Below are 26,430 nucleotides of genomic sequence, written 5' to 3' on the forward strand. Positions count from 1 at the left end.
AAATGGTATTGAAAATTCCAGCAGTTGAATTTGGGATAGAGCTATAGATTTTGGGAAAATTACTGAAATAAGTCTAAATTGGTCCACCTTCTATGAAGGGCATTCTATCAACCTAGGATCATATTACAGAACAAAGTGGTTTAGATCGCAAAAATGGTGAGGCAAACTAGTTGGTTCCAATCCTGGCTCTGCCTTCTACTAGTCGCATGATCTTGGGCAAGTTAGTTAATACTTTTGTGTCTCAGTTTTCTCTTCTGTAAAATGGGGATCACAATAGTACATACTTTTCAGGGTCATTGTAAGGATTAAATGAGCTCATATATGTAAAGTTCTCAGAAGAGTTTAACACTTAGTAAGTGTCCAATTAAGATTAGCTATTAATTATCACCATCTATTGAAATTACAAAATGCTTTTGTTTTTGTTTTTTTGAGACAGGGTCTCATTCTGTCGCGCAGGCTGGGGTGCAGTGGTAGCACGATTTCGGCTCACTGCAACCTCCACCTCCCTGGTTAAAGTGGTTCTCCTGCCTGAGCTTCCCGAGTAGCTGGGATCACAGGCATCTGCCACCACGCCCGGCTAGTTTTTTTTGTATTTTTAGTAGAGATGAGGTTTCACCATGTTGGCCAGGCTGGTTTCAAACTCCTGACCTCAAGTGATCCGCCCACCTCGGCCTCCCAAAGTGCTGGGATTACAGGTGTGAGCCACCACGCCCAGCACAAAATGCATATACACTGTAAACCAGTAATTCCATTTCTAGGAATGATTAGGTATAAGGTGAAATGACTTGCATACCACAGCATTATTTGTACTAGCAAAAAATAATAACATATATTACCAACAGAGGACAGAAGAGTGATTAAAGTATGGCACACTCATACAATGGAAAGAAAAACTAAGCAGCCATAATAAAGAATATATATATATTTTTTGGGACAGGGTCTTGCTCTGTCGCCCAGGCTGGATTGCAGTGGTGTGATCGCAGCTCACTGCAGCCTTGTGGGCTAAATCGATACTCTCACCTCAGTCTTTCCAGTAACTAGCTAGAACTTGAGTAGCTAGCTAGAACTATAGGTGCATACGATCACATCCAGCAAACTTTTAAAATCTTTTGTAGAGATAAGGTTTCCCTGTGTTGTCCTGGCTGGTCTCAAACTCCTGGGCTCAAGAGATCCTCCCACCTTGGCCTCCCAAAGTGTTGGGATTATAGGCGTGAATCACCACGCCCAGCCTAAGAATCAGTTTTTCATGTACAGTTATAGCACAATCTCTAAAATATTAAAAAACACATGGTACAAAAGAGTAAGTATGACATGCTAATGTTAATTTTAAATTCCAATGGGGTGAGCAGTAGAGGAAGAAAATACAAATGTATGTGCTTGCTAAAAGGAAAGAAAAAAATAGCACACAAAAGCTCCTAATGGGAAGACACTATGATGTATGCAATGCCCATCTCTGAATCCTGAAACTCTTGGTGAAATTGCCAAGTTTACTGACAACCAAAGTAACCCAAAAGTCAGATCAGTGCTGCAAAACGTCCTCTGCAAGGCAATATGGTGATTAAAACAAACAAATGAGGCCGGGCACGGTGGCTCATGCCTGTAATCCCAGCACTTTGGGAGGCCAAGGTGGGTGGATCACTTGAGGTCAGGAGTTCAAGACCACCCTGGCCAACATGGTGAAAACCCATCTCTACTAAAAATACAAAAATTGGCTGGGCGTGGTGGTGCATGCCTTTAATTCCAGCTACTCGGGAGGCTGAGGCAGAATTGTTTGAACCTGGGAGGCACAGGTTGCAGTGAGCCGAGATCGCACCATTGCACTCCAGCCTGGTGACAGACTGAGACTCCATCTCAAAAAGCAAACAAACAAACAAACAAATGAAAACTACGATTTCAGATTCCTTGCACTTCCTCTAAAAGAAGAGAATTGCTGTGAAAATATTACCACACTAGAGTATTATTTGCCATGTGTTTGAGATGTCAAACAATTTAAAAGCTAAAAAAAAAAACATTATGATTACAAGAAAAGAAAAACTTTTTTTCATTTTCCTTTAAATGCATGAAGGAAAGTTTCTACTTAAATCCATATTAATAAATCCATATTAATAGAAGTCATCATTTTCAGGGTAACTGTATAAACAGGAGTCAAATACACTGAAATTTACCACAAATTCCAATTTGGCTAAAATATGAGTTTATTCATCTCAAACTATAATTTTAAAATAAATTTTTAAATAATATTCACATTCTAACTTTTTTGATAACTATATTTAAGAACAGTGTAGTAAGTTTATAATCTACTTCTAGAATTACAAAATAGCACAATAAAATTGAGCACTGAGCAAAGCCAAATAAACACTGACCATACTACAAGATTAACAAGTAATAATCTTGTACTTGGAACACTGTTTATGTGATTGTAGCCAGGCTGCTTCTGCCATCACTATGAAATATCACCTTACAGGCCCTGACTGACCCATAATTTAATTTACTAAGAAGATAATATAAGATTAAAAATATAAGAAGTAATATATCTCTATTTTATTCCAATGAAAATTATATCATTTAAACCCATAGCACTCCTCCCTCCAAACCATCAAAATTTACCTGTGAAATTTCCATTATGTTGTTCCTTGTTCATTGCTACACGTCTCTGGTCACAATTTTTTCCATTCTCTGCCATTTCATAGATCAGTAACTCTTGAGGAGCTAATACAGCAAAATAAAATCCAGCAATACATTACAAACTTCTGCTGTGTAGCTGTGACTGAATAACACTGAATACAGGAATAACATCACAGTAATAACCCACACGATATGTATGATGTGTTTACACTTTTTTCTTTTATAACCAAAATTTGAACAATTTATATAGTTATTCTATTGAACAATTTATATAGATATTCTAATACAAATAGTAAAAATATAAAAGCCATATAGTTGTAAACCTTTTTCTAGTAGTTATTTCAGGGATCTTCCAGATTGAAATTTGGAGGTAATTTGTCCACAGAAGGAGGCTATCAAGCACTAGCACCTCCAAATGTTAACACACTGTAAGGTCTAACATCCTTCTAATTTACAATTAAATATCATACTACTATGTACTCAAAATTAACCTTATCATTTTTACCTTTTTACAGTTTTCTTTCATATTCCCTTTAACATTATTACATAAAAATAGAATATACTACAAAAGATGCTGCAACTGTTGATACATAAATCTAAGATCATAGACCAGTTTTATTTAGGAAACAATTCTACTGAATAAAATGATATGGGCAAAAAAAAAACAAAAACTTGAAATGTTTAAGATAGTTAAATGTACTTTATAACATGTTTCATACTACAGGTATCAGTACTTTTAATGTAATACAACATATAAAAACCAGGTTGCCTGTGATTGTATCATTCTTCAGGTGTTAGTAAAGCAAAACTTTCTACTCAAAAAGCACATCACTTCAATAAAAGGCTAAAATGCTGAGTCCTTAATACAATATTAAAACTTGCCCAGACACTTATAAAAAGACAACTGGGGCCGGGTGCAGTGACTCATGCCTATAATCCCAGCACTTTGGGAGACCAAGGCGGGATAATCGCTTGAGGTCAGGAGTTTGAGCCCAGCCTGGACTACACAGTGAGATCCCATCTCTACATAAGATAAATAAATTAGCCAGGAGTGATGACCCATGCCTGTAGTTCTAGTTGCTCAGGAGGCTGAGGTGGGAGGATAGCTTGAGCTCAGGAGTGAAAGGCTACAGTGAGGTATGATTGTACCACTGCATTACAGCCTGGGCAAAAGGGAGACCCTGCTTCAAAAAAAAAAAAGAAAGTGAAAATAAATACAACCCACAGGAGAAAGTATTTACAAATCATATACGTTTCATAAGAAGCGTGTATCAGGCCTGCAAACTCTTACAACTCAGTAATAAAAAGCAAATAATCCAATTAATAAATGGACAGCAGAGCTGCACAGATATTTCTCCAAAGATACACAAATTGCTAATAAGCACATAAAAAGATGTCTAACATCTTTAGCCATCAAGGAAATGCAAATTAAACCACAATGACATACAATCTCATACCTGTTAGGATGGTTATTGTAAAAGACAGATAATAGGCCAGGTGCGGTGGCTCACGCCTGTAATCCCAGCACTTTGGGAGGCCAAGGCAGGCAGATCATGAGGTCAGGAGTTCAAGACTAGCCTGCCCAACATGGCGAAACCCCATCTCTACTAAAAATACAAAAATTAGCCCAGCGTGGTGGTGGGCGGCTGTAATCCCAGCTACTCGGGAGGCTGAGGCAGGAGAATCGCTTGAACTCCCGAGGCGGAGGTTGCAGTGAGCCAAGATTGTGCCATTGCAGCCTGGGCGACAGGAGCAAGATTCTGTCTCAAAAAAAAAAAAAAAAAGAAGAAAAAAGAAACAAAAACAAAAAGATAATAATAACAAGTGTTAGTGAGGATGTGGAGAAATCTAAACTGCTGGTGGGAATGCAAAAGAGTTCAGCTGCTTCGGAAAACAATCTGTCAGTTCCTCAAAAGGTAAAATACAGTTACCATATGACTCAGCAATTCAGGAATGTTCATAGTGACACTGTTAACAGACAAAAGGTTTTTTTTTTTTTTTTTTTGAGATGGAGTCTCACTGTGTCGCTCAGGCTGGAGTGCAGTGGCATGATCTTGGCTCACTGCAACCTCTGCCTCCCGAGTTCAAGTGGTTCTCCTGCCTCAGCCTCCCAGGTAACTGGGATTACAGGTGCCCGCCACCATGCCTGGCTAATTTTTGTATTTTTAGTAGAGACGGGGTTTCACCATGTTGGTTAGGCTGGTCTTGAACTCCTGACCTTGTGATCTGCCTGCCTCGGCCTCCCAAAGTGCTGGGATTACAGGCGTGAGCCACCGCGCCTGGCCTATAACCCAAATGTATTATCAACTGATGAAAGGATATAGGAAATATGGTATATGGTATACCCAAACAATGAAATATTAGCCATAAAAAGAAATAAAGTAGTAATACATACTACTGCATCAATGGAGTCTGAAAATATGCTAAAGTGAAAGAAGTCAGTCACAAAAGACTACTTGTTATGATTCCCATTTATATGAAATTTCCAGAATATGCATATCCATAATAACAGAAAGTGGATTAGCAGATTAGCTGGAGAAAAATGGGGAGTAGCTGCCAATGAGTTGTGAGTTTTTTTTCTGGGGTGATGATAATGTTCTAAAATTGTTTTGATAGTTGCATAGATGTGAATATACCATTTAAATGGGTGAATTATATGATATGTGAATTATGCTTCAATAAAGCTGTTTAAGAATAGTCACCAGCAGGAACTATCCAAACTTCCAAATATTCATAGCAAATATATGTTATGAATACATACGAATAATATATTCATAGAAAAAGAATGGTATACTGTTCTACAAACCTCATTTATTCATTCATTCATTTAGTTATGTTGCCCAGGCTGGTCTCGAACTCCTGGCCTGAAGCGATCCTCCTGCCCCAGCTTCCCAAAGTGGTGGGATTCGAGGCATGAGCCACTACCCATGCTTCTCTATATTTAATAGAAGACCCAAGAGTATTAGGAGTATTCTCATGGCCAAGTGGCTCAAATTTTTATATTTTATGAGCAGATTCAGTGACAGTTTAGAATTCAAAGTCAGATATATGAGTTAGGGGGTTATATTATTAAGAAAGAAAATTCATGAAATCACTTGATAAGATGCTTGTATAAGGTTTGTTTACCTATTCACTCAACAAATACTAACTGAACACTTTGTATGTGCCAAGAGTCATGCTAGATTTATATTTAGCTGATCAGAATATGATATAGTCATGGATCCAATCTTCCTGTAGTTTGATAGCTGGTGCTAATTTATTCCTTGACTAAACTCTAACTATTGTAACTATTTTCAAAATTTATGCCTCATAAAGGAAAACAAGTGAAAGACTATAAAAATCACTAGAAAAAAAAGCACACATTCATCACTGTAATATTCTCCTTTTTAAGATACAATCCATTTGTGTATACCTTTGTGTTGTTGTCTTCGATGCTGAATAAGCAAATAAACACATCAAGAAATAAAATATAGGCTTCTATTAGTATAGACAGCCTTAAGTAGACAATCATAAGATTTAAAATCTGAAAAATCTGGATTTGATCCCAGATTTGCCACTGATTAGTTGTGTGATCTTAAGCAAAGTTTCATTTTCTTTAGTCCTTCATTGTTTGGATTCACAAAATGAGGACAATAATTGCCACTTTCAAATGATTGATGTGTAGATGAAATAATCTATGTATACATGTGTATGTTTGTTGATATGCACGCATATGTGACTATAAATGCCAATACGTCAAAAGAGTAGGAGGTAATAAACGTACAAAATGCCTAAACTATAAAAAACAACTTCACAGCACATGCCTCATTGTTATTGTATCAGTGATGCCAGTGTTGTTCATTCAGCTCTCATTTTAAAAGTTCTGGGGTCTCCAATGGGCACTGAGGATACAAATATGAATAGGATAAGGAGGTCCCTGTCCTCAAGAGGATCACAGTCTGGTAAAGAAGCCAAATGAACACAAGAAATCAATTATAACAGAATGGGATGAAATAGGCATTTTAATAAAATTAGATGAAAAGACAATGTTTTAGTCAGGTCTTAAGAGTCTAACAGGGCAGGGCATGATGGCTCACGCCTGTAATCCCAGCATTTTCGAAGGCTGAGGTGGGTGGATCACGAGGTCAGGAGATCAAGACCATCCTGGCTAACACAGTGAAACCCTGTCTCTACTAAAAATACAAAAAAATAGCCGGGCGTGGTGATGGGCACCTGTAGTCCCAACTACTCGAGAGGCTGAGGCAGGAGAATGGCGTGAACCCAGGAGGCAGAACTTGCGGTGAGCGGAGATCGCGCCACTGCACTCCAGCATGGGCGACAAAGCAAGACTCCGTCTCAAAAAAAAAAAAAAACAAAACAAAAAGTCTAACAGACTGGAGAAATTTGTAAATCTCTCTAAACATCAGTTTTTCTTAATTTGTAAAACAGAGATAACATGACACACATCAGAGGGTTGAGGATTAAATAAGATAATGTACATAAAATACTAACATATTGCCTCACCTTTCACGTGACCTCAATATATACTAGCTATGATGAAGATCGTGAAGTAGAAAGCACTATGGGAGCTCACAGGCAATATATTCAGACCAGTTCATAGAAGCTGAAAGTTTGACTCTGCAAACTTAAGTCATACTTGTGTGAAGATTCAGCCAAAAGATAATGCAGCCCAAGCAATTACAAAACAATAACAACAAAAACCAAAGATGCTAGAGCATCACAATAGGTTTACAAAATGGAAATCTATTTCACAAATCTGAATTTTATTAATAAAAAAATCAACTGAGGATGTTTGAAATGGAACCATATAAAAAAGTTCATGATTTTCCATCTGCCAGTCATTTAACTTGAAGCCATACTTAAGTTCTGCAAATACTTAAAACTATGTGGGTTTGGCCAGGTGTAGTGGCTCATGCCTGTAATCCCAGCACTTTGGGAGGCTGAGGCGGGCAGATCACCCGAGGTCAGGAGTTCGAGACCAGCCTGGCCAACATGGCGAAACCCTGTCTCTACTAAAAATACATAAATTAGCTGGGTGTGGTGGCTTGCACCTGTAATCCCAGCTACTTGGGAGGCTGAGGCAGGAGAATCGCTTGAACCCAGGAGGTGGAGGTCGCAGTGAACTGAGATTGCACCACTGCACTCCAGCCTGGGCAACAGAGCAGGACTCCATCTCAAAAAAACAAAAACAAAACCAAAAAAAACTATGAGTGTTCATATTCAGCCAAATCCTATAGGGCAATATCTTTAAAAAATATTTTGAAGATATTTAAACATTTGTAAATATCTAAATATATGATAAATATTTACAAATAAGATATTTAAGGATATTTAAGATATTTTAAAGCCAGCCATTCATCTCTATCACAGTAAGTAAAATTTATTTAATTTGTGATGAAAAGATAAACAGGGCACAAAAGGGTTTGCCTTATAAATAACATTCTAAAACCTTTCTCCTACAAAACACTGATAATTGAACTCATTTGCCCCTATTTACTCTTTCCCATAGTGTCATTGTTTTACCCAAAACATTTTGGGTCTATGAGTGCGTACTTATAACAATGGTATTGCACAATTATTTGAAGGTTTTGTTTTTAAGCTATTGCAACAGGAGTTTTCATTTGAGCAAATAATGTGTTCTTACACAACGTGCTAAAAAAGAACAGCATACTGACATTTCCTTCTCCAAAATTCTCTCTAGAAAACATAATAGTCTGAAATTTTGTTTTGTAAGAAATAACCCAGGGAACGAAGTTATTTTCATCAGTCTATTTCTTCATAAACAAAATAAATTTGCAGTTTAAAAAACAACTTTTCAAAACCTTCTTGCCATTCCCAAAAGAAGGAAACAAAGCAGAAGGCCAAACAAGAGAGCCACTGAGGTTCTAAACAGTTAAGCTTGTAAAAGCATCAAACCCCCTTTTTTTTTTGGCATTTTGACCATTTAGGATGATTTAAAACCATCCCAAGTATGAAACAGCCAAAATAAAAGAATCACTAGTGTTTTATAGTTAAGCTTATAAAAACTTCAAAGCTTTTCTGCATTTTAACCATTTTGTAAAGGATTTAACATTTTTCCTTGCCTTTCAAAATTCCCTTGAAAACACCCTCAATTACTTTGCCTCTTCTTCCCCCAATCATACGTACTGTAAAACTTTGTAAAACTGCAATGCCTCCAGAATCTTCTGCATTCTTATGATCTGTCTAAGCAGCCGAACATAACTGAAGAAAATCACACAATTACAAAGCCACTTCAAATTCTTAATTCAACAAATATATACCAATGGTCCATTATGTGCCAGTTATTATTATTATTATCATTATTATTTTGAGACAGTCTCGCTGTGTTGCCCAGGCTGGAGTGCAGTGGCACGATCTCGGTTCACTGCAACCTCTGCTTCCCAGGTTCAAGTGATTCTCCTGTCTCAGCCTCCCAAGTAGCTGGGACTACAGGCACCCGCCACCACGCCTGGCTAATTTTTGTTGTTGCTTTTTTTTTTGAGACAGTCTCATTCTGTCGCCCAGGCTGGAGTGCACTGGCACCATCTCGGCTCACTGCAAGCTCCACCTCCCGGGTTCATGCCATTTTCTTGCCTCAGCCTCCCGAGTAGCTGGGACTACAGGCGCCCGCCTCCAGGCCCGGCTAATTTTTTTGTATTTTTAGTAGAGACGGGGTTTCACTGTGTTAGCCAGGATGGTCTCCATCTCCTGACCTCGTGATCAGCCCACCTTGGCCTCCCAAAGTGCTGGGATTACAGGCGTGAGCCACCATGCCCTGCCTATTATTATTTTTGAGACAAAGTCTCACTCTGTTACGCAGGCTGGCGTGCAATAGCACAATATTGGCTCACTGCAACCTCTGCCTCCCGGATCCAAACAATCCTCCTGTCTCAGCCTCCCAAGTAGCTGGGACTACATGTGTGCACCACCACGACAGGCTAATTTTTATAGAAATGGGGTTTCACCATGTTGTCCAGGCTGGCCTCAAACTCCTGGGCTCAAGTGATCTGCCCATCTCAGCCTCCCAAAGTACTGGGATTACAGGCTTGAGCCACTGTGCCTAGCCCAGTTATTAAGATGCCAAAGCTCAAACCTAAAACTGATGATTCCTGCTAATAAACTTTTTTTTTTTACTTTGACAACTATTTCATTCTTTGTTTTTGCTCCCAAAACGTTTTACCCTCCTTTTTCCTTTCTTATTTTCAGACATTGACTTTCTTTTTTCTTTTTCTTTTCTTTTTTTTTTTTGAGACAGGGTCTCACTCTGTCCCCCAGGCTGGAGTACAGTGGTGCAATCATGGCTTACTGCACCCTCGACCTCCTGGGTTCAAGTGATCCTCCCACTTCAGCCTCCCGTGCAGCTGGAACTACAGGAACATGCCAACATGTCCAGCTAATTTTTCTATTTTTAGTAGAGACTGGGTTTCCCCACGTTGCCCATGCTGGTCTTGACCTCCTAGGCTCAAGTGATCCCCCTGCCTTGGCCTCCCAAAGTGCTGGGATTACAGGCATGAACCGTATCCAGCCCTGTTACATTTTTTTAAATAACAAAAGCAGTGAGAGAATTCACCAATCCCACTACTACTAAGCCTACTAAAATATTTATACTTCACCCATGTCAGCATTCTTTCTCTCTTTATGACTTGGCAGTGTCCTCTACTTACCAAAGGCCATTATGTCAATATATATATATCGTTTCCTTCCTCCTTCTCAGGGACTTTGCTCCTTCTGTTCTCACTGTGTAATCAATCTTTACCCCTTTATTGTCACCAGAAAATAAGTATTCAGCATTTCCCATTTTTCATTCCTTCTTCATAAAGTTCTCAAAAGAGTTGCCTACATATACAGGCTCCACTTACTCATCACCAAATTTCTGTCTGATCCATTGTGATATGACTTCTGCTCCGACAAATAAAAATAAATTGCTTTTGTGAAGATTATCGATTACCTCCATTTGCCAAATCCAAAGGACACGTCTTACTGAATCTCTTACCTTCGCCGAATACAAGTATCCACTCCCTATTTCTTGAAATACTTTCATTTTTCTTCCTATTTCTCTGACGGCTCCCCCTGCTCTATGTCCTGGGGTTCTTCAAAGCCTGGCCCTAGATTCCTTTCTGTGTTCCCTTTATATTCTCTCCCTAATGATGTCATCTATTCACTCAGCCTTAAATACCCCCTACATACTGACAATTCTTTCTTTCAAAGGCAAAATGATGTTGCCATACTGCTTTATGAAAGTGCTTTATGAATATGCTGTAAAAATAATTAGAATCACAGAAGGAACTTTAGAGAATATCAAGCCTATTCCACTTATTTACAGATAAGCATCTCAGAGGTAAGGGACTTGTATAATGCCACAGAACAAGTTAGTGACAAACCTGGAGGCAGGACCCAGATACAACGGTGATCTTAGGAGTACACCGACCTATTGGGAAGACAACCCCACCCTCCAAACTAAATCAAAAGTTATTTTTCTGAGAATTTTGAAAGGGACAAGCTCAATCTAGAAAAGAGACGTAATGTAAGAGCTGGCCCCAAAATGTGATTTAGGAGTTAAAGACTCAAATCTTTTTTCCTGAGACAGTCTTGCTCTGTCACCTAGGCTGGCGTGCAGTGGAGCAATCACAGCTCACTGCAACCTCCACCTTCCAGGTTCAAGCCATTCTCCTGCCTCAGTCTCCCCACTAGCTGGGATTACAAGCATGTGCCCCCCCAGGCCCGGCTAATTTTTTTGTATTTTTTAGTAGAGACGGGGTTTCACCATGTTGGCCACACTGGTCTTGAACTCCTGACCTCAGGCAATCTGCTAGCCTCGGCCTCCCAAAGTGTTGGGGTTATGGGCATAAGCCACTGTGCCCAGCCTAAGACTCAAATCTAATCAAATTGGGAGTACAGGTTGCTGTAAGTTTTTTATGTTACACTGGGGGGCATTATTAGGCTGGGCTCATAACCATAAAATTATTAACCAAACTGCCTGAAAAAAAATAATTTAAGGGGACTGGTTTTATGATAAAAGAGAAGTTCAACAAAACAAAATAGTAAGTCTATCTCCAGCACAGTGCAGCAGAAGTTAGCCTATATAAATCTCCTATCTACTGGGGCACACAGCATCATGATTACCAAGGGCTTTGATCATCTTACCATCCACCTTTGAGTTCATGCTCCCAAACAGTATTTTGTTTATAACCTGACTTCTCATGCTGATTAGCTATAAGGAGAGTATATGCTTGTAATGGGCTGAATTGTGCCCCCCCAAATTCATATGGTGAAGTCCTAACACTCGTGTGACTATAATTTGGAGATACTGCCTTTAAGAAGGTAATTAAGGTAAATGAGGTAATAAGGGTGGTACTCTAATAAGGACTCACGTCCTTATTGGAAGAAGCACCAGACAGCTTTCTCTTCTACCTGGACACAGAGGAAAGACTATGTAAGGACATAGAGAGAAGATGGCTGTCTGTAAGCCAGGAAGAGAGTCCTCACCAGAAATAAACCCTGCTGGCACCTTCATCTTGGACTTGCAGCCTACAAAACTGGGAGAAAAACAATTTCTGTTGTTTAAACAGAGACGGGGTTTTGCCATGTTTTGTCTGTGGTATTCTGTTATGACAACCCTGGCAGAGCAATACAATGTTGATTAGTATAAATAAGGGTATCCAGATTGCAGAATAGTTTTGTTTGTTTTGTTTTGTTTGTAGAGACAGAGTCTCACTATGTTACCCAGAGTGATCTTCTGGGTACCAAGTGATCCTCCTGTCTCAGCCTCCCAAAGTGCTGGGATTACATACAGGTGTGAGCCATCTTGTCTAGCTAGACTACCTTTTATCCAGAAAAACCTGATGTATTTTACTGCATGTGTCTTCAAACTGCCACAGTGACTAATCTAGCATCAACATACCCTGTTAATCTTACTTATTATCATCTTCGTCATGACCCATTTTATAGGGAAAAAGGAAAACTTGGTGGCTGAAAGCTGCCAATACGTCCTGACTTACTAGTTATATGACTTTAGGTTAAATAATTTGCATTTGTGCATATGTGTAAAATATCCCCATCCTTATTTTTCTTTTTTGAGACGGAGTTTCGCTCTTGTCGCCCAGGCTGGAGTGCAATGGGGTGATCATGGCTCACTGCAACCTCCGCCTCCTAAGTTCAAACAATTCTCCTGCCTCAGTCTCCCGAGTAGCTGGAATTACAGGTGCGTGCCACCACACCCAGCTAATTTTTGTATTTTTAGTAGAGACAGGGTTTCACCATGTTGGCCAGGCGGATCTCAAATTCTTGACCTCAGGTGATCTGCCCACCTTGGCCTCCCAAAGTGCTGGGATTACAGGTGTGAGCCACCACGCCCAGCCTCCATCCCTATTTTTATATCATCCTTAAATGTTTTTGTTTTGCTTTGGGGGACTCTCAACAAGTTAGCTTCTCTACTTTAAGATAATTTTTTTTTTTTGAGATGGAGTTTTGCTCTTGTTGCCCAGGCTTGAGTGTAATGGCACAATCTCGGCTCACCGCAACCTCTGCTTCCCGGGTTCAAGCGATTCTCCTGTCTCAGCCTCCCAAGTAGCTGGGATTACAAGCGTCTGCCACCACACCTGGCTAATTTTTTGTATTTAGTAGAGACGGAGTTTCACCACGTTGGTCAGGGTGGTCTGGAACTCCTGACCTCAGGTGATCCACCCGCCTCGGCCTCCCAAAGTGCTGGGATTACAGGTGTGAGCCACCACGCCTGGCCAAGATAAATAACATATAAGTGCACTACACAGTGACTGGCACATAGCAGTCACTTAATGTTAGTTTCTCCATGCTCTTTAATATTTTTAAATGCAGTATCATACCCATCAATCTCCATGCTTCTCAAATGTCACAATTTTCCAAAAAAACATGGTAAATGGTGCCCTGAGTATTCACTTACAGGTACTTCCTTTCCATATTAGTATGCTATACAAAAGCCTATGTAACTGGTTTCCATAGCCTATATAACAGAAGTAGCCACAGATTTAGAACAATCTTAGTTTATGTTGAATAACAAAAATGAATTATTCTTCATCAATTTAAACATCTTGAAATGTACGACAAGGACAATCCGTCAAAAATTATTATGAGGTAAAAGGGTTCTAGTCTATCCACGTAGCTAAGGTAAGATGAAATACTCATTTTTAATGAGAGCCACTTTTCAAAATTCAATAAAGTAGCAATAATTTTTGAAATCTGTGATGATACAATGTCAGTGAGATTCCTAGATGTAGGAGTAAATCCAAGTATTCCTAGTCTGTTTAAAATGTTGAAATGTCCTCAAACAGAAATCTAACACATATTCTTGACCTTCAATGGCATCTACTTTACACCGAGTGCACATATGTAAGTTAGTTTTGTTTGTAAGAATGAGGTTGCTGAAACAAATCTTATAGGTCTGTGGATGGGGTTGAGAAGACAAACCGGGCAGAAGCATAACTCAAACATCAAATAATTTTCATTTTGAACACTTATATAGATACAAGAAATGCATTAAAAGAGTGTAACAGAACTTAACTGCAGCTGAAGCATTTAAAACAGAGTTAACATTAAATGTGGGGGGTTTTTTATTTGTTTCCTACAGAAGTGCTTAGAAAACACTGCAAAAATCAGCTCACAAAGGTTCTTTGTAGGCTGTACATCCAGTGCTAAGACTATAATACTCCATTCATTTTAAACATTAGTCACACTTGTAATAGAAAAACAATGTGCAAGTAAATTACTGAGAGTTCCCCACCAAGCAAAACAAAAAACATTTATGGATAACATGATAAAAGCATCTCCCTGAGTAATATAAGAGTTACTGGAACAGTTAACAAGGTAGAAAAGGAAAAGAAAGTGAGAGTAACAAAACCATTGATTTTCATTTTCTTGGCAACATCATCCCAAAATAAAACGAACATACTTTCTTTAAAAAAAAAAAATCATCTACCCAGATGAATTTTACTTTCTCAAAAAAAAATTATGTCAGTGTGCTCAATAAAACACATTGTTCTTCATACAAGGCACACAAAGATAGCCAATAAGTATTATGCTTCTCAGTAACCTTTCTTGCTTTCAGAAGTATCTTTTTTTTGTTTGTTTGTTTTGTGACAGGGTCTTCCTCTGTCACTCAGGCTAGAGTGCAGTAGCATGGTCACAGGCCACCACAGGCTGGAACTCTTGGGCTCAAGCGATGCTCTGGCTTCAACCTCTAGAAGTATCTTTTCTTAATTGGATTAGACTACTCCAAAATAGCTGTAGATTTCCCTAAAACTGTTAAGATTAAGGAATTGTGATCTACTCTTGGAAACAAAATAACTAATCTGAGTAATATATCTTGACAAATGAGGCTTTGATACAGTTTTCCACTTGTGCAGGGGTATAAGGCCAAAGATAATTCACATAAAATGCACAATATCAGAGTAACTATCAGACATATCAGAGTGTCATCTGATATGTCTATCTATGATATATCTATCATGTGGTTGTTCCAGTTAAAGAACGTGTACTCTGAAAATTCATAATAATGTGAATGGGGATATATGAAAAAAATTTCTTGAATTTTTTTCAACTTTCTAAGGTCTTGGGGAGGGCTGGGTGTGATGGCTCACACCTGTAATAACCCTATCGTTTTGGGAGGCTGAGGCAGGAGGATCATTTGAGGCCAGGAGGTCCAGACCAGCCTGGGAAACACAGTGAAACCCCATCTCTTAAAAGAAAAAACCGAAACAAAACAAACAAACAAACAAAAACAATTAGCCAGGTGTGGTGGTATGTGCATGTAGTCCCAGCTACTTGGGAGGCTGAGACCAGAGGACTGCTTGAGTCCAGGAGCTTGAGGTTGCAGTGAGCTATGATTGTGGCACTGCACCTCAACCTGAGTGACAGAGTAAGACCATGTTAAAAGAAAGGAGGGGCCAGGCGCAGTGGCTCACACCTGTAATCCCAGCACTTTGGGAGGCCGAGGCGGGCGGATCACAAGGTCAGGAGATTGAGACCATCCTGGCTAACATGGTGAAAACCCGTCGCTACTAAAAATACAAAAAATCAGCCGGGTGTGGTGGCGGGCACCTGTAATCCCAGCTACTTGGGAGGCTGAGGCAGGAGAATGGTGTGAACCCAGAAGGTAGAGGTTGCAGTGAGCTGAGACTGTGCCACTGCACTCCAGCCTGGGTGACAGAGCGAGACTCCGTCTCACAAAAAAAAAAAAAAAAAAAAAAAAGGAGGGAGGGAAGGAAGAAAGGAAGGAAGTCAGTCAGTCTTGGGGAATTAGACAAATTAAAACCCCAAATTAGGATGCAATTTAAAAACATTCAGAATCTCCATTAATCTCCCAATAATGGATCAGCAGGTAATGAGGGTATTTCTGGCCTAAAAAGTTTCTCAACTTAAATCTAGTGATGTATAAAATACACTAAACTCATCACAGGTTCCTAATTGTTGAAAAATTATAAACTGCCCTGGGTCTAATTTTTTTTTTTTCTTTTTAAAACAAAGTCTTGCTCTGCTCTGTCATCCAGGCTGGAGTGCAGTGGTGTCATCTCAGCTTACTGCAACCTCCACCTCCCAGGTTCAAGTAATTCTCCTGTTTCAGCCTCTGGAGTAGTTGGGATTACAGGCACGCGCCACCATGCCTAGCTAATTTTTGTGTTTTTAGTGGAGACAAGGTTTCTCCATGTTGGCCAGGCTGTTATCAAATGCCTAACCTCAGGTGATCCTCCTGCCTTGGCCTCCCAAAGTGCTGGGATTACAGGCATGAGCCACTGTGCCAGAGGTGGGAGGTAGGAGGATCGTTTGAGGCTAGGAGTTCGAGACCAGACTGGCCAACACTGTGGAACCCTGTCTGTACCAAAAATACAAAAGTTAGCTGGGAGTGGTGGTGCAGGCCTATAGTCCCAGCTCCTTGGGAGGCTGAGGCACAAGAATCGCTTAAGCCTGGGAGGTGAGGGTTGCAGTGAGCCGAGACGGTGCCACTGCACTCCCGCCTGGGTGACAGAGCAAGAGTGTGTCTCCAAAAAAAAAAAAAAAAGAGATTAGAAAAAGAAAAATCCCATTTCTCATTTTCTCTTAATCTACTTCTAAATGTTCCTGCAGTTTTTCATAACCAATGCAATCTTAGCGAAACATTTTCATCAAAAAGATGGGGGATCGGCCGGGCGCGGTGGCTCACGCCTGTAATCCCAGCACTTTGGGAGGCCGAAGCGGGCGGATCACGAGGTCAGGAAATCAAGACCATCCTGGCCAACACAGTGAAACCCCGTGTCTACGAAAAACACAAAAAATTAGCCGGGCGTGGTGGTGGGCGCCTGTAGTCCCAGCTACTCCGGAGGTTGAAGAAGGAGAATGACGTGAACCCGGGAGGCAGAGCTTGCAATGAGCCGAGATCGCGCCGCTGCACTCCAGCCTGGGCGACAGAGTGAGACTCCGTCTCAAAACAAACAAACAAACAAAAAAAGGTGGGGGGACTAAGAGTAAGGTCAAGAATTAAGATAATGAAGGAATACCAGACTAGAGTTGGGAGATTTGGCTAACTGTGAGACCTTGGCATTGTCACTTCACATGGCTGATTCTCTTTTTCCTCATTCAGTTACTAGGCACATGGAGTAAATGAGTGCAATAATTTCTTTTCTAGTTGTAAAAAAAATTCCAACTAGGACAAGGGTAGAGTTTTGGATGTATTTAATAACAACTACTTTTGTATAGTGATTTATAGTTTAAAAATAGGTTAACAAACATAATGCTAATAGCCATCTGTAAGGGACTGTTATTTTTATCCTTGCTTTTTTGCAAATGAGAAACTGAGTGCTCCAAGGGCCCCAAATAGCAAGTCGGCAGCATATAAATGTCAAAGCAGGAGTTCAACCTCGCTTTTCCAAGTCCAAATTCAATAGTTCTTCTACTATACAAAACAGTCCAGTGAGAGGATTTTCAGGTCACTGAGGAATTCCAGAGTCACAAATGCACACAAGATGAAAAAACAGTCCCAGAAGTTTAGCTTGTCCTAGTATTTTCAAATGTTCCCCATTACTAGAATTAACAGAACACTCATCCCTATTGATTCTTAGTACTTAAACTATCTACGAAACTCACGTAGTATCTATGAAACTATCTGAAACTCCCTACTTTACTGTCCCTAAATACCTGGGGCATTTACACTTGTACAACTGGGGTGAAAATACTCCCACTGGACTGTTGTGTACGCTAAAGTAGAAGAACTATCGAATTTGGACTTGGAAAAGTCTGGGTGAACACCTGCTCTGACATTTATATCCTCTATTCTTTCTATTCTAAAGCAACACCACTGTAGGGATACTGAACTTTTTCATGAGCCACACTTATGAATAAGCTAAGAAACAAGTCTCAAAAAATTGCTAAGAATGGGCATTATAAATGACAATCTCTGATAAGCCAGAAATTATGTTAACATTTAGTACAAAAAAAAAGAAATAAAAAATTTTCTAGGTAGTTAGAAGTTAACGCACACAGTCCTAAATAACATAGGCCAAAATAAAAGAAAAATTTTAAATACTCAGAACTGCTAGAACAAAGTGAATTTAGCAAGGTCACAGGATAAAAGATCAAAACTAATACTTTCCACTATATACTTGGAATAAAAATTGGACTATTATATACTTGGAATAATTTTTTAAAATTTCAGATTCAGTAACATCTGAAAATATAAAATATTTAGAGACAAATTTAACAAAATATAAGCAAAATCTAAAACGAAATAAAGAAAGAAAATAAATTATACAGAGCCTAAATAAATGATTAGCATGTTTTGTTGATTGTTTGGAAGACTTGATATTGTCACTATGTCAATTTCCCCTGATACGGTTTGGCTCTGTGTCCCCACCTAAACTGTAACCCCGATGTGTCCAGGGAGGGTCCTGTAACCCCCACATGTCGAGGGAGGGAGGTGATTGAATCATGGGGGCGGTTCCCCCATGCTGTTCTCATGATAGTGAGTTCTCATGAGATCTGATGGTTATGTGTTTGACAACTCCTCCTTCACACTATTCTCTCTTCTGCTGCCTTGTGAAGGTTCCTGTTTCCCCTTCCACCATGATTGTAAGTTTCCTGAGGCCTTCTCAGCCATACAGAACAGTGAGTCAATTAAACCTCTCTCCTTTATAAATTACCCAGTCTCAGGTAGTACCTTTATAGCAGTGTGAAAACACACTAATACATCCCTCAAAGTGATGTACAGCCTTAATGAAGATCAATCAAATTCAAGCAAGCTTTATAAAAAAAAGCAATTCAAATTTTTATAGAAATGCAAAAACTTAGAGTAGCGAAAACAATTGGGATAAAGAACAAAGTTGAAGGACTTGGCACTAACTGATGTCAACAATTACTATAAATCTACAGTAATCATGACAGTGTGGTATTGGTAAAAGGATAAGTTAGAAGCCAATGGAAAAGAATAGAGAATACCAAAATAGGCCAGGCACAGTGGTTCATACTTGTAATCCCAGCACATTGGGATGCCAAGGTGAGAGGATCACTTGAGTCCCAGAGTTCAAGACCAGCCTGAGCAACATAACAAGACCCCATCCCTACCAAAAAATTTTAAAAATTACTCCTCTGTGGTGGCATGCACCTCATGGTATCTGTGGTCCCAGATGCTCAGGGGGCTGAGGTGGGAGGATTGCTTGAGCCTAGGAGGTCAAGGTTGCAGAGAGGTGTGATCGTGCCACTGCAATCTAACAATCTAGCCTGGGTGACAGAGATCCTGGCTCAAACCCCTCTCCCCGCACCACCCCCACCCCCCACCAAAAACAAAAACAAAAACGCAAGAACAACTTTCATGTGCTTTAAAATAATTATATATATACATTTGAAAAAAGTGAAAAACCTTGCTCCCCACTCTCCCTGCTAGATGTAACCACTTTTATTAGTTTTGTGTATCTGACCTTTCTTCTTTCAAACACCCCTATTATTGTTTGAGTATGTGTCCCCTCCAAAACTCATCTTAAAATTTAACCCCTAATGTGGCAGTATAGTGAGACAAGGCCTTTAAGAGGTGATTGGGTCATGGAGGCTCTGCCCTTATGAATGAATTAATCCATTCATAAATTAATGGGTTAATGGATTAATGGGTGATCATGGGGGTAGGACTGTTTGCTTTATAAGCAGAGAAAAAGAGAACTGAGCTTGCACACTCAGCTCCCCCTCCATGTGATATTCTCGGCACTCTGCAGAGTCCCACCAGCAAGAAGGCCCTTACCCAATGTGGCCACTCGATCTTGAACTTTTCAGCTTCCACAACTATAAAAATTAAGTTCCTTTTCTTTATAAATTACCCAGTTTCGGGTATTCTGGTATAAGCAACAGAAAATGGACTAAGACACCTTCTCTTTTTTTTTTTTCCTTTTAAGATGGAGTCTCGCTCAGTTGCGCAGGTTGGAGTGCAGTGGCACGATCTTGGCTCACTGCAACCTCTGCCTCCCGGGTTCAAGCGATTCTACTGCCTCAGCCTCCCTAGCAGTGGGGATTACAGGTGCCAACCACCACGCCCAGCTAATTTTTGTATTTTTAGTAGAGATGGGGTTTCACCATGTTGGCCAGGCTGATCTTGAACTCTTGACCTCAAGTGATCTGCGCACCTTGGCCTCTCAAAGTGTTGGGATTACAGGTGTGAGCCACTGGACCCAGCCCTAAGACACCTTCTTAGTCTCCATTGTCAGATCTCTTTTTTTTTAGTTAAAAAAAAAAAAAAAAGAGGTGGGGTTTTGCCATGTTGTCCAGGCTGGTCTCGAACTCCTGGACTCAAGCGATCCACCCACCTCAGCCTCTCAAAGTTCTGGGATTACAGGAGTGAGCCACTGCATCCAGCCCAGATCTTTCTTTTACCTGACCTCGGCCCTCTCCTCTTCCTATCTCCCCAAGTGACTCATCTGGTCCATGGCTGAAAATACTATCCCGTATTTGTATTTCTGGTTTTGACCTCTAGATTTATATATGTAAGTGCGCGACTTGGATGATTCTTTTTTTTATTATTATTATTATACTTTAAGTTCTAGGGTACATGTGCACAACGTGCAGGTTTGTTATGTATGTATACATGTGCCATGTTGGTGTGCTGCACCTATTAACTCGTCGTTTACATTAGGTATTATCTCCTAATGCTATCCCTCCCCACTTCCCCCACCCCACAACAGGCCCCGGTGTGTGATGTCCCCCCTCCTGTGTCCATGGATGATTCTTTAAGTGTCTCAAAATTAACATGTCCTTTTCTCCCTACACTACCCACCTTCTTGTAACAAACAAACCTGGTCTTCTCCAAACCTCCCTTCTCCCAGTACCTGGCACAACCACTCACCCAGTCACTAAATCCAGAAGCTTAGTCATCCCTGACTCTTCCCTTTTCCTTACCACTCATCTAACCCAGGACCAAGTCCTATACCAAATATATTTGGTATCCACACACAACTGTCTGTCTTCTTTGCTACCCTTCTAGTCCAGACCATCTTCATCTTCTACTTGGACTACTGCAGTGGACTCTCAACTTCTCTCTCCATTTCTATTCTTGCCCCCTTCAATTCATCCTTCACACATGAGCAACAATGAACTTCTTATAAATCCTATTACTCCTCTACTTAAAATTGTAGAATGATTTCCTATTGCACTCAAAATCAAATTCAAACTCATTCCCTTGGCCTGCAAAATTCTGCATAACCTGGATCCTGTATATATTTCCTATATCATCGCGTGTCAATGTATTCCAAGTCTATTATGCTCCAGCCTCAAATAAGCATATATCCACATTGTTAACTCTCTCTTAGACCCTCATGTGCTGCCTTCCTAACAATTCTTATTTCCCATTGTTTTCCCCAGAACCTGGTGTAAGGCCTGGGACACAAAATGTTTGTTCACTGACTGGGTAATGAACAGATAAGGCAATAGATGTCACTGGAAAATGATCTTTCCATTCCAAGAAAGTGCTAAAAGACATCATTAAACATCAAAAGTTTCAATTGCCAAATTCTGTGTTATGGCTTACACAGATAATGTAGTCTGTTAATACCAAAAGGTTAACAGAATGGCCCAAAAGAATGCCCTATTTGGTTAAGAATCTCACATGTGTTGTAAAATATAGACAAAATGAAGTGTATACTCAGATATTTATTTACTGGAACTTCATTAATAATGAGCAAACAATAATTAAGTAAGCAGCAACGTAAAGCTATGCTTTTAAAAGAGGGCTGGGAAAGAGTTATTGGCAATAGCTTAGTGGGCCACATGATGATAATGATCACAATCATGGTTACATCATGCTGCAGACACTGTTCTAAATGCTTTATTTAAACCTATTCATTTAATCCTAACAACAAAGGTATTGACTTCATTGTCCAGGAGGAAACTGAGATAGCAAGAAGTAAAAAGTAACTAATCCAAGCGTTGCATAGTAATAGAGCAGCTGGAATTTGAAAAAAACCAGTCTAGCTTTATAGCCCTGGCTTTTAACACTACCTGCCTAGTCCTTCCAGATAATCTATAAAGAACAAAGTTATCATTAAAAAACTCAAGGACAAGAGAAAATACTCCCATGAACTACTGAAAAGATGAAGTAGTTCAAGAATACAAACAAACTCTTGAGCAATTATAGGTATATTAGCTGTGATATAATTACTCAATAGATTGCCCTTGCTTAATTTAAATACGCCTTAAACTTTAAGTATCACCTTTTATCTGACACAGAAAATTATCTCCTGTTCAAATGTCCTTGATTCTGCAAATCAAGGAGCATATTTTAAAATGAGCTTTATATAAGAGTCTACATAATACCTAACTTCAGTTCAGCAAACTCCATCCAAAGCTGCTTTCCCATATAAAATAAGGAATTTCTTGAGGCAATATGGTCTCAAAAATTTACTACTCCCCAAAATATTTGCAAGGCTTTGTGAAAGCAGATTAACAATTTACAAAACCACGACAAAGTTATCACTTCAATTTGTCCTGTTTATTAGGATTCTCTAATCTAGAGTTCATTTCCACACCAAAATGGGAGACACAGCAAGGGCACTTGGGCAAAAACAGGAATGATAGTAGCACCTAGAACTATCATCTCCGAGAAAGACTAAAGAGACTAAAAAGTTTGTTAAATCAATGGAACCAAAAAAAAAAAGAGTACCCAACAATGCAAAGAATTAACTCTTCTACAATGGCTATTTACCCAGAATAAAATAACTAGAGAAATGGCTCTATATATAATAGATAATTAACATAGCAAAATATTAAAATTACAAACAGCTTGGGGAGGTTTTTTTTTTTTTTTTTTCGTACGAGCAAATAATACAGTTCTCTCCTACTGCTTTTCTTTTCTTTTCTTCTCTTTTTTTTTGAGATGGAGTCTCGCTCTGTTGTCCAGGCTGGAGTGCAGTGGCGCGATCTCGGCTCACTGGAACCTCCGCCTCCCGGGTTCAAACGATTCTCATGCCTCAGCCTCCTGAGTAGCTGGGATTACAGGCGTCTGCCACCACACCCAGCTAATTTTTTTGTATTTTTTGTAGACACCGGGTTTCACCACGTTAGACAGGCTGGTCTCAAACTCCTGATCTCAGGTGATCTTCCAGCCTCGGCCTCCCAAAGTGCTGGGATTACAGGCGTGAGCCACGGCGCCCGGCCAGTTCTCTCCTACTCTTTAGCAACAACATTCACAGTAGACACGTGTTACAAGGCTCCTCTGTCATTTCCACTTGCCAGAAAGATAACTCAACACCTAACAGTCATGAAGCATGAACTCAGACAAACTATTCTGAAGAATATAACTGATTTTCTTTCCTTAATCTATTACACTTCAAATCTAGCCAAGCAGTTTTTGTTATGCTACAATTTATAAGACTAAACTAGCTAAAGAGGGCAAGTTTGTAAATAAGGTTTATGTGCTTATGTGTGTATTTACGTGTGTATGTGGATAGATCCCTTTAATACCTAAGAGTAATTATTTTCATGTGAACCGGGAAATATTACCAAATCATAATGAGATGCCTGGATACAACCTTGTTAGAACAGAAAGAACACTTGAGACCTTACAGTTCAGGTTCTAGCACTACCTAAGCCAGATGACCTCAAGCAAGCCAATTACTAATTACTAATTGTTTCTGAGCCTTAATTTTCTCCTCTGTTAAATAGGAATCTACTTATACATTCACAGAGATTCCTTCTAATTCTAAATATTGGTTTCAGTGAAATAATAGGTTTCCTTTTTTTTTTTTTTGAGATGGAGTCTGGCTCTGTCTCCCAGGCTGGAGTGCAGCGGCGCAATCTCCGCTCACTGCAAGCTCCGCCTCCTGGGTTCGCGCCATTCTCCTGCCTCAGCCTCCCGAGTAGCTGGGATTACAGGCGCCCGCCACCACGCCCGGCTAATTTTTTGTATTTTCAGTAGAGACAGGGTTTCACTGTATTAGCCAGAATGGTCTCGATTGCCTGACCTCCTGATCCTCCCGACTCGGCCTTCCAAAGTGCTGGGATTACAAGCGTGAACCACCGCGCCCGGCCCAATAATAAGGTTTCTTATTTAATGTAAGTAAGATAGGACTACTTCTACTCTTTAGTTAACTATACGTAGGCAAAAAACTTCAGCTTTTTCTGCACTTGGAAATTCTGAAATGACAATACGTGACGACCAAAAAGGATCAGATTTAAACTCCCGAATGCAAAACTATACTCATTTTCCAGGCACCTATTTATTAACCATGGTGACTAATTCAGTGGATCACGGTATCAAACTATTCTTTGCTAACTTTCAAAGGTGGGGCAAAGATCATCTCAGAAAAGTATGTGATAATATTTTCAGATAATGATGCAAAGTAACAGTATTCTACACTGACATATCTCCAGTTCCAAGAGTAAAGTGATACCATATTTTCATTTATATAATAATTTCATGTTTACCATCTCATTTAATCTTTGTGACAGTTGTATGAAAGAAAGTGAGCAGAATTTTTATCAACACAATCTAGACCAGCTCAGAATGTTAGGTAACCTATCAGCCATTACTTAACAAGTGTTGGAGCCCAGACTTCAATCCAGATCTTCTGATTTAAAGTTTAATAGTCACCAAAATCCTAAAAAGTGATGATTCAAGCCAAAAGCGAGAAGTTGGAAAAGTGAGAAAAACTGGATAATCAGTCCTTCAATGGAACATAAAGAATATAAGATCAGATTTGGCAGTTATATAATCAAGAAGCAAATTTACCGAATGTTAAACTAATGATACATCTATCATAATTCCACATCCCAAATTTTGTCACCTTGTTTCAAAGCCAAGCGTGAACAAATTTTCAAACTCAAAATAAGAAAAATATGTAAACTGACAAACTGATTAAACTAGCTATAGGTAAACCGGTAAAAGGCATCATGGTTCTATGTATATTTTCTTCTGGAATGTGACTCACAGAAATTAAACTGTATTAATCAATTGTAATCAAGTAGGATATATCCCTCAAAGGAAAAAAGTAACCTTCAGTGCCTTAAGACAATGTAGGCAAAGTAGTAAAACATAAAATTTCTACTTGAGAGAGTCACTTCATACTTACACAAATCAGTCACATTTGTCTAGGTACCACCATCCCTCTTCCACAGTAAAAACATAAGCTACAATGCATACAATGATGCCTAGTAAATAAGTTTCTTCCTTTCATCATCTATGCTAAGAATACACAACTAAAATCAGAGCTAATGACAATACAATTAGTAGGTAGTAGCAACTGGAATATTAAATTCTATCATGACAACACTAGAAACACTTGTACAAGCTTCTTCAAATGATCAATGTAGTCTGTCCACAAAAATCTCTGACAAGCCCCAAAGTAGAAATGAAAGACGTTAACATTAGGATAACGAGCGATGCTGCCAAAACACGTCAACAGTGGCCAGTCTACGTGTAATATTAGATTTTTACATGGAGTTGCAGGTAAATAAAAGATGATTGTGTAAAATCTTCTGGAGGTCATAAGTAATCTAGCAGTGTGACACAGGGCCACATATGGTTTCTGGAATTTTAGAGATTAAGTCGACCTTCACGTTTTACTGCAAATACCTCCACCGTAATAAAATATAGAGGTCGGGGTTCAGGGGTTTGGAAAGGCAGACAACTCTTTTTCATTAAAGCAGTGAAAAATCTGAGAAGTTCCTCTCCAAGGGCTCTGCGGAGCGAAGGCCCATTCCCTTGGCTACCCTGTACCACCAGAGCTTTAGATGGCACTTGCACGCCTGGATTTCGTTTAGGAGCGAATACATCTAGCATCATGCGCCAGAGGTTCGGGAGAGCAAAAACCAAACTGACAGATCCTGAGAAACAGCTCAGTCATTAGCAGAGAAGACCTTCTCCACTTACTCCAAGGTGTTGGACATCCCGGGACTAAGAGGTTCTCTAAAGAAGCCTAGCAAGGCTTCCAAGTACGTGGAGAGGAGAACGAACAGCCCGGTGTCTGGGTTCCATGTCCGGGTGACCGACCATGAGAAGGTGTCCCAAATAACCTGGCTACCGCCAGCGTGAGACATCCAGGCTGAGACATCCAGTCAGCAGCGTCCTAAAACACTGCTGGAAGTCGGAATCACAGTGCCCCAGATCCGCAATGCCTAAGTGGGAGAGCTCCGGAAGACGCCAAGCTCTGAGGACAGCCTCAGGCTTCAGTCCCCAATTCCCTGAGTTAGTTTACCTACCCGCTCCGACCCCGGCTTCTCCGGATCTCAGGATCCTGGAAGCTGCTCCTTACCGACTCTCACACCCGCCGCTGGGCTCCGGCCAACCGGAACTCGCTCACGTCACTTCCGGTCCGGTCCCTCTGCCCCCGG

At 39.9% G+C, this 26,430-nt stretch overlaps 1 protein-coding gene across 3 annotated transcripts in view; it reads right to left on the bottom strand.

The window, feature by feature from the left end:
• VMP1 (vacuole membrane protein 1) overlaps positions 1–26,430 on the bottom strand; it is a 136,515-nt gene extending 110,085 nt beyond the window's left edge. The window contains exons 1-3 of one of the 3 annotated variants that reach the window (XM_054535180.2): positions 26,299–26,430; positions 5,432–5,560; positions 2,608–2,709 (exon numbers count right to left, since the gene is read on the bottom strand). In XM_054535180.2, coding sequence (XP_054391155.1) covers positions 2,608–2,683 — 76 coding nt within the window. In that variant the 5' untranslated portion in view covers positions 2,684–2,709; positions 5,432–5,560; positions 26,299–26,430. 3 annotated transcript variants of the gene reach the window in all.

The sequence above is a fragment of the Pongo abelii genome, chromosome 19 (genome assembly GCF_028885655.2).
Source record: "Pongo abelii isolate AG06213 chromosome 19, NHGRI_mPonAbe1-v2.0_pri, whole genome shotgun sequence".
Taxonomy (NCBI): Eukaryota; Metazoa; Chordata; class Mammalia; order Primates; family Hominidae; genus Pongo; species Pongo abelii.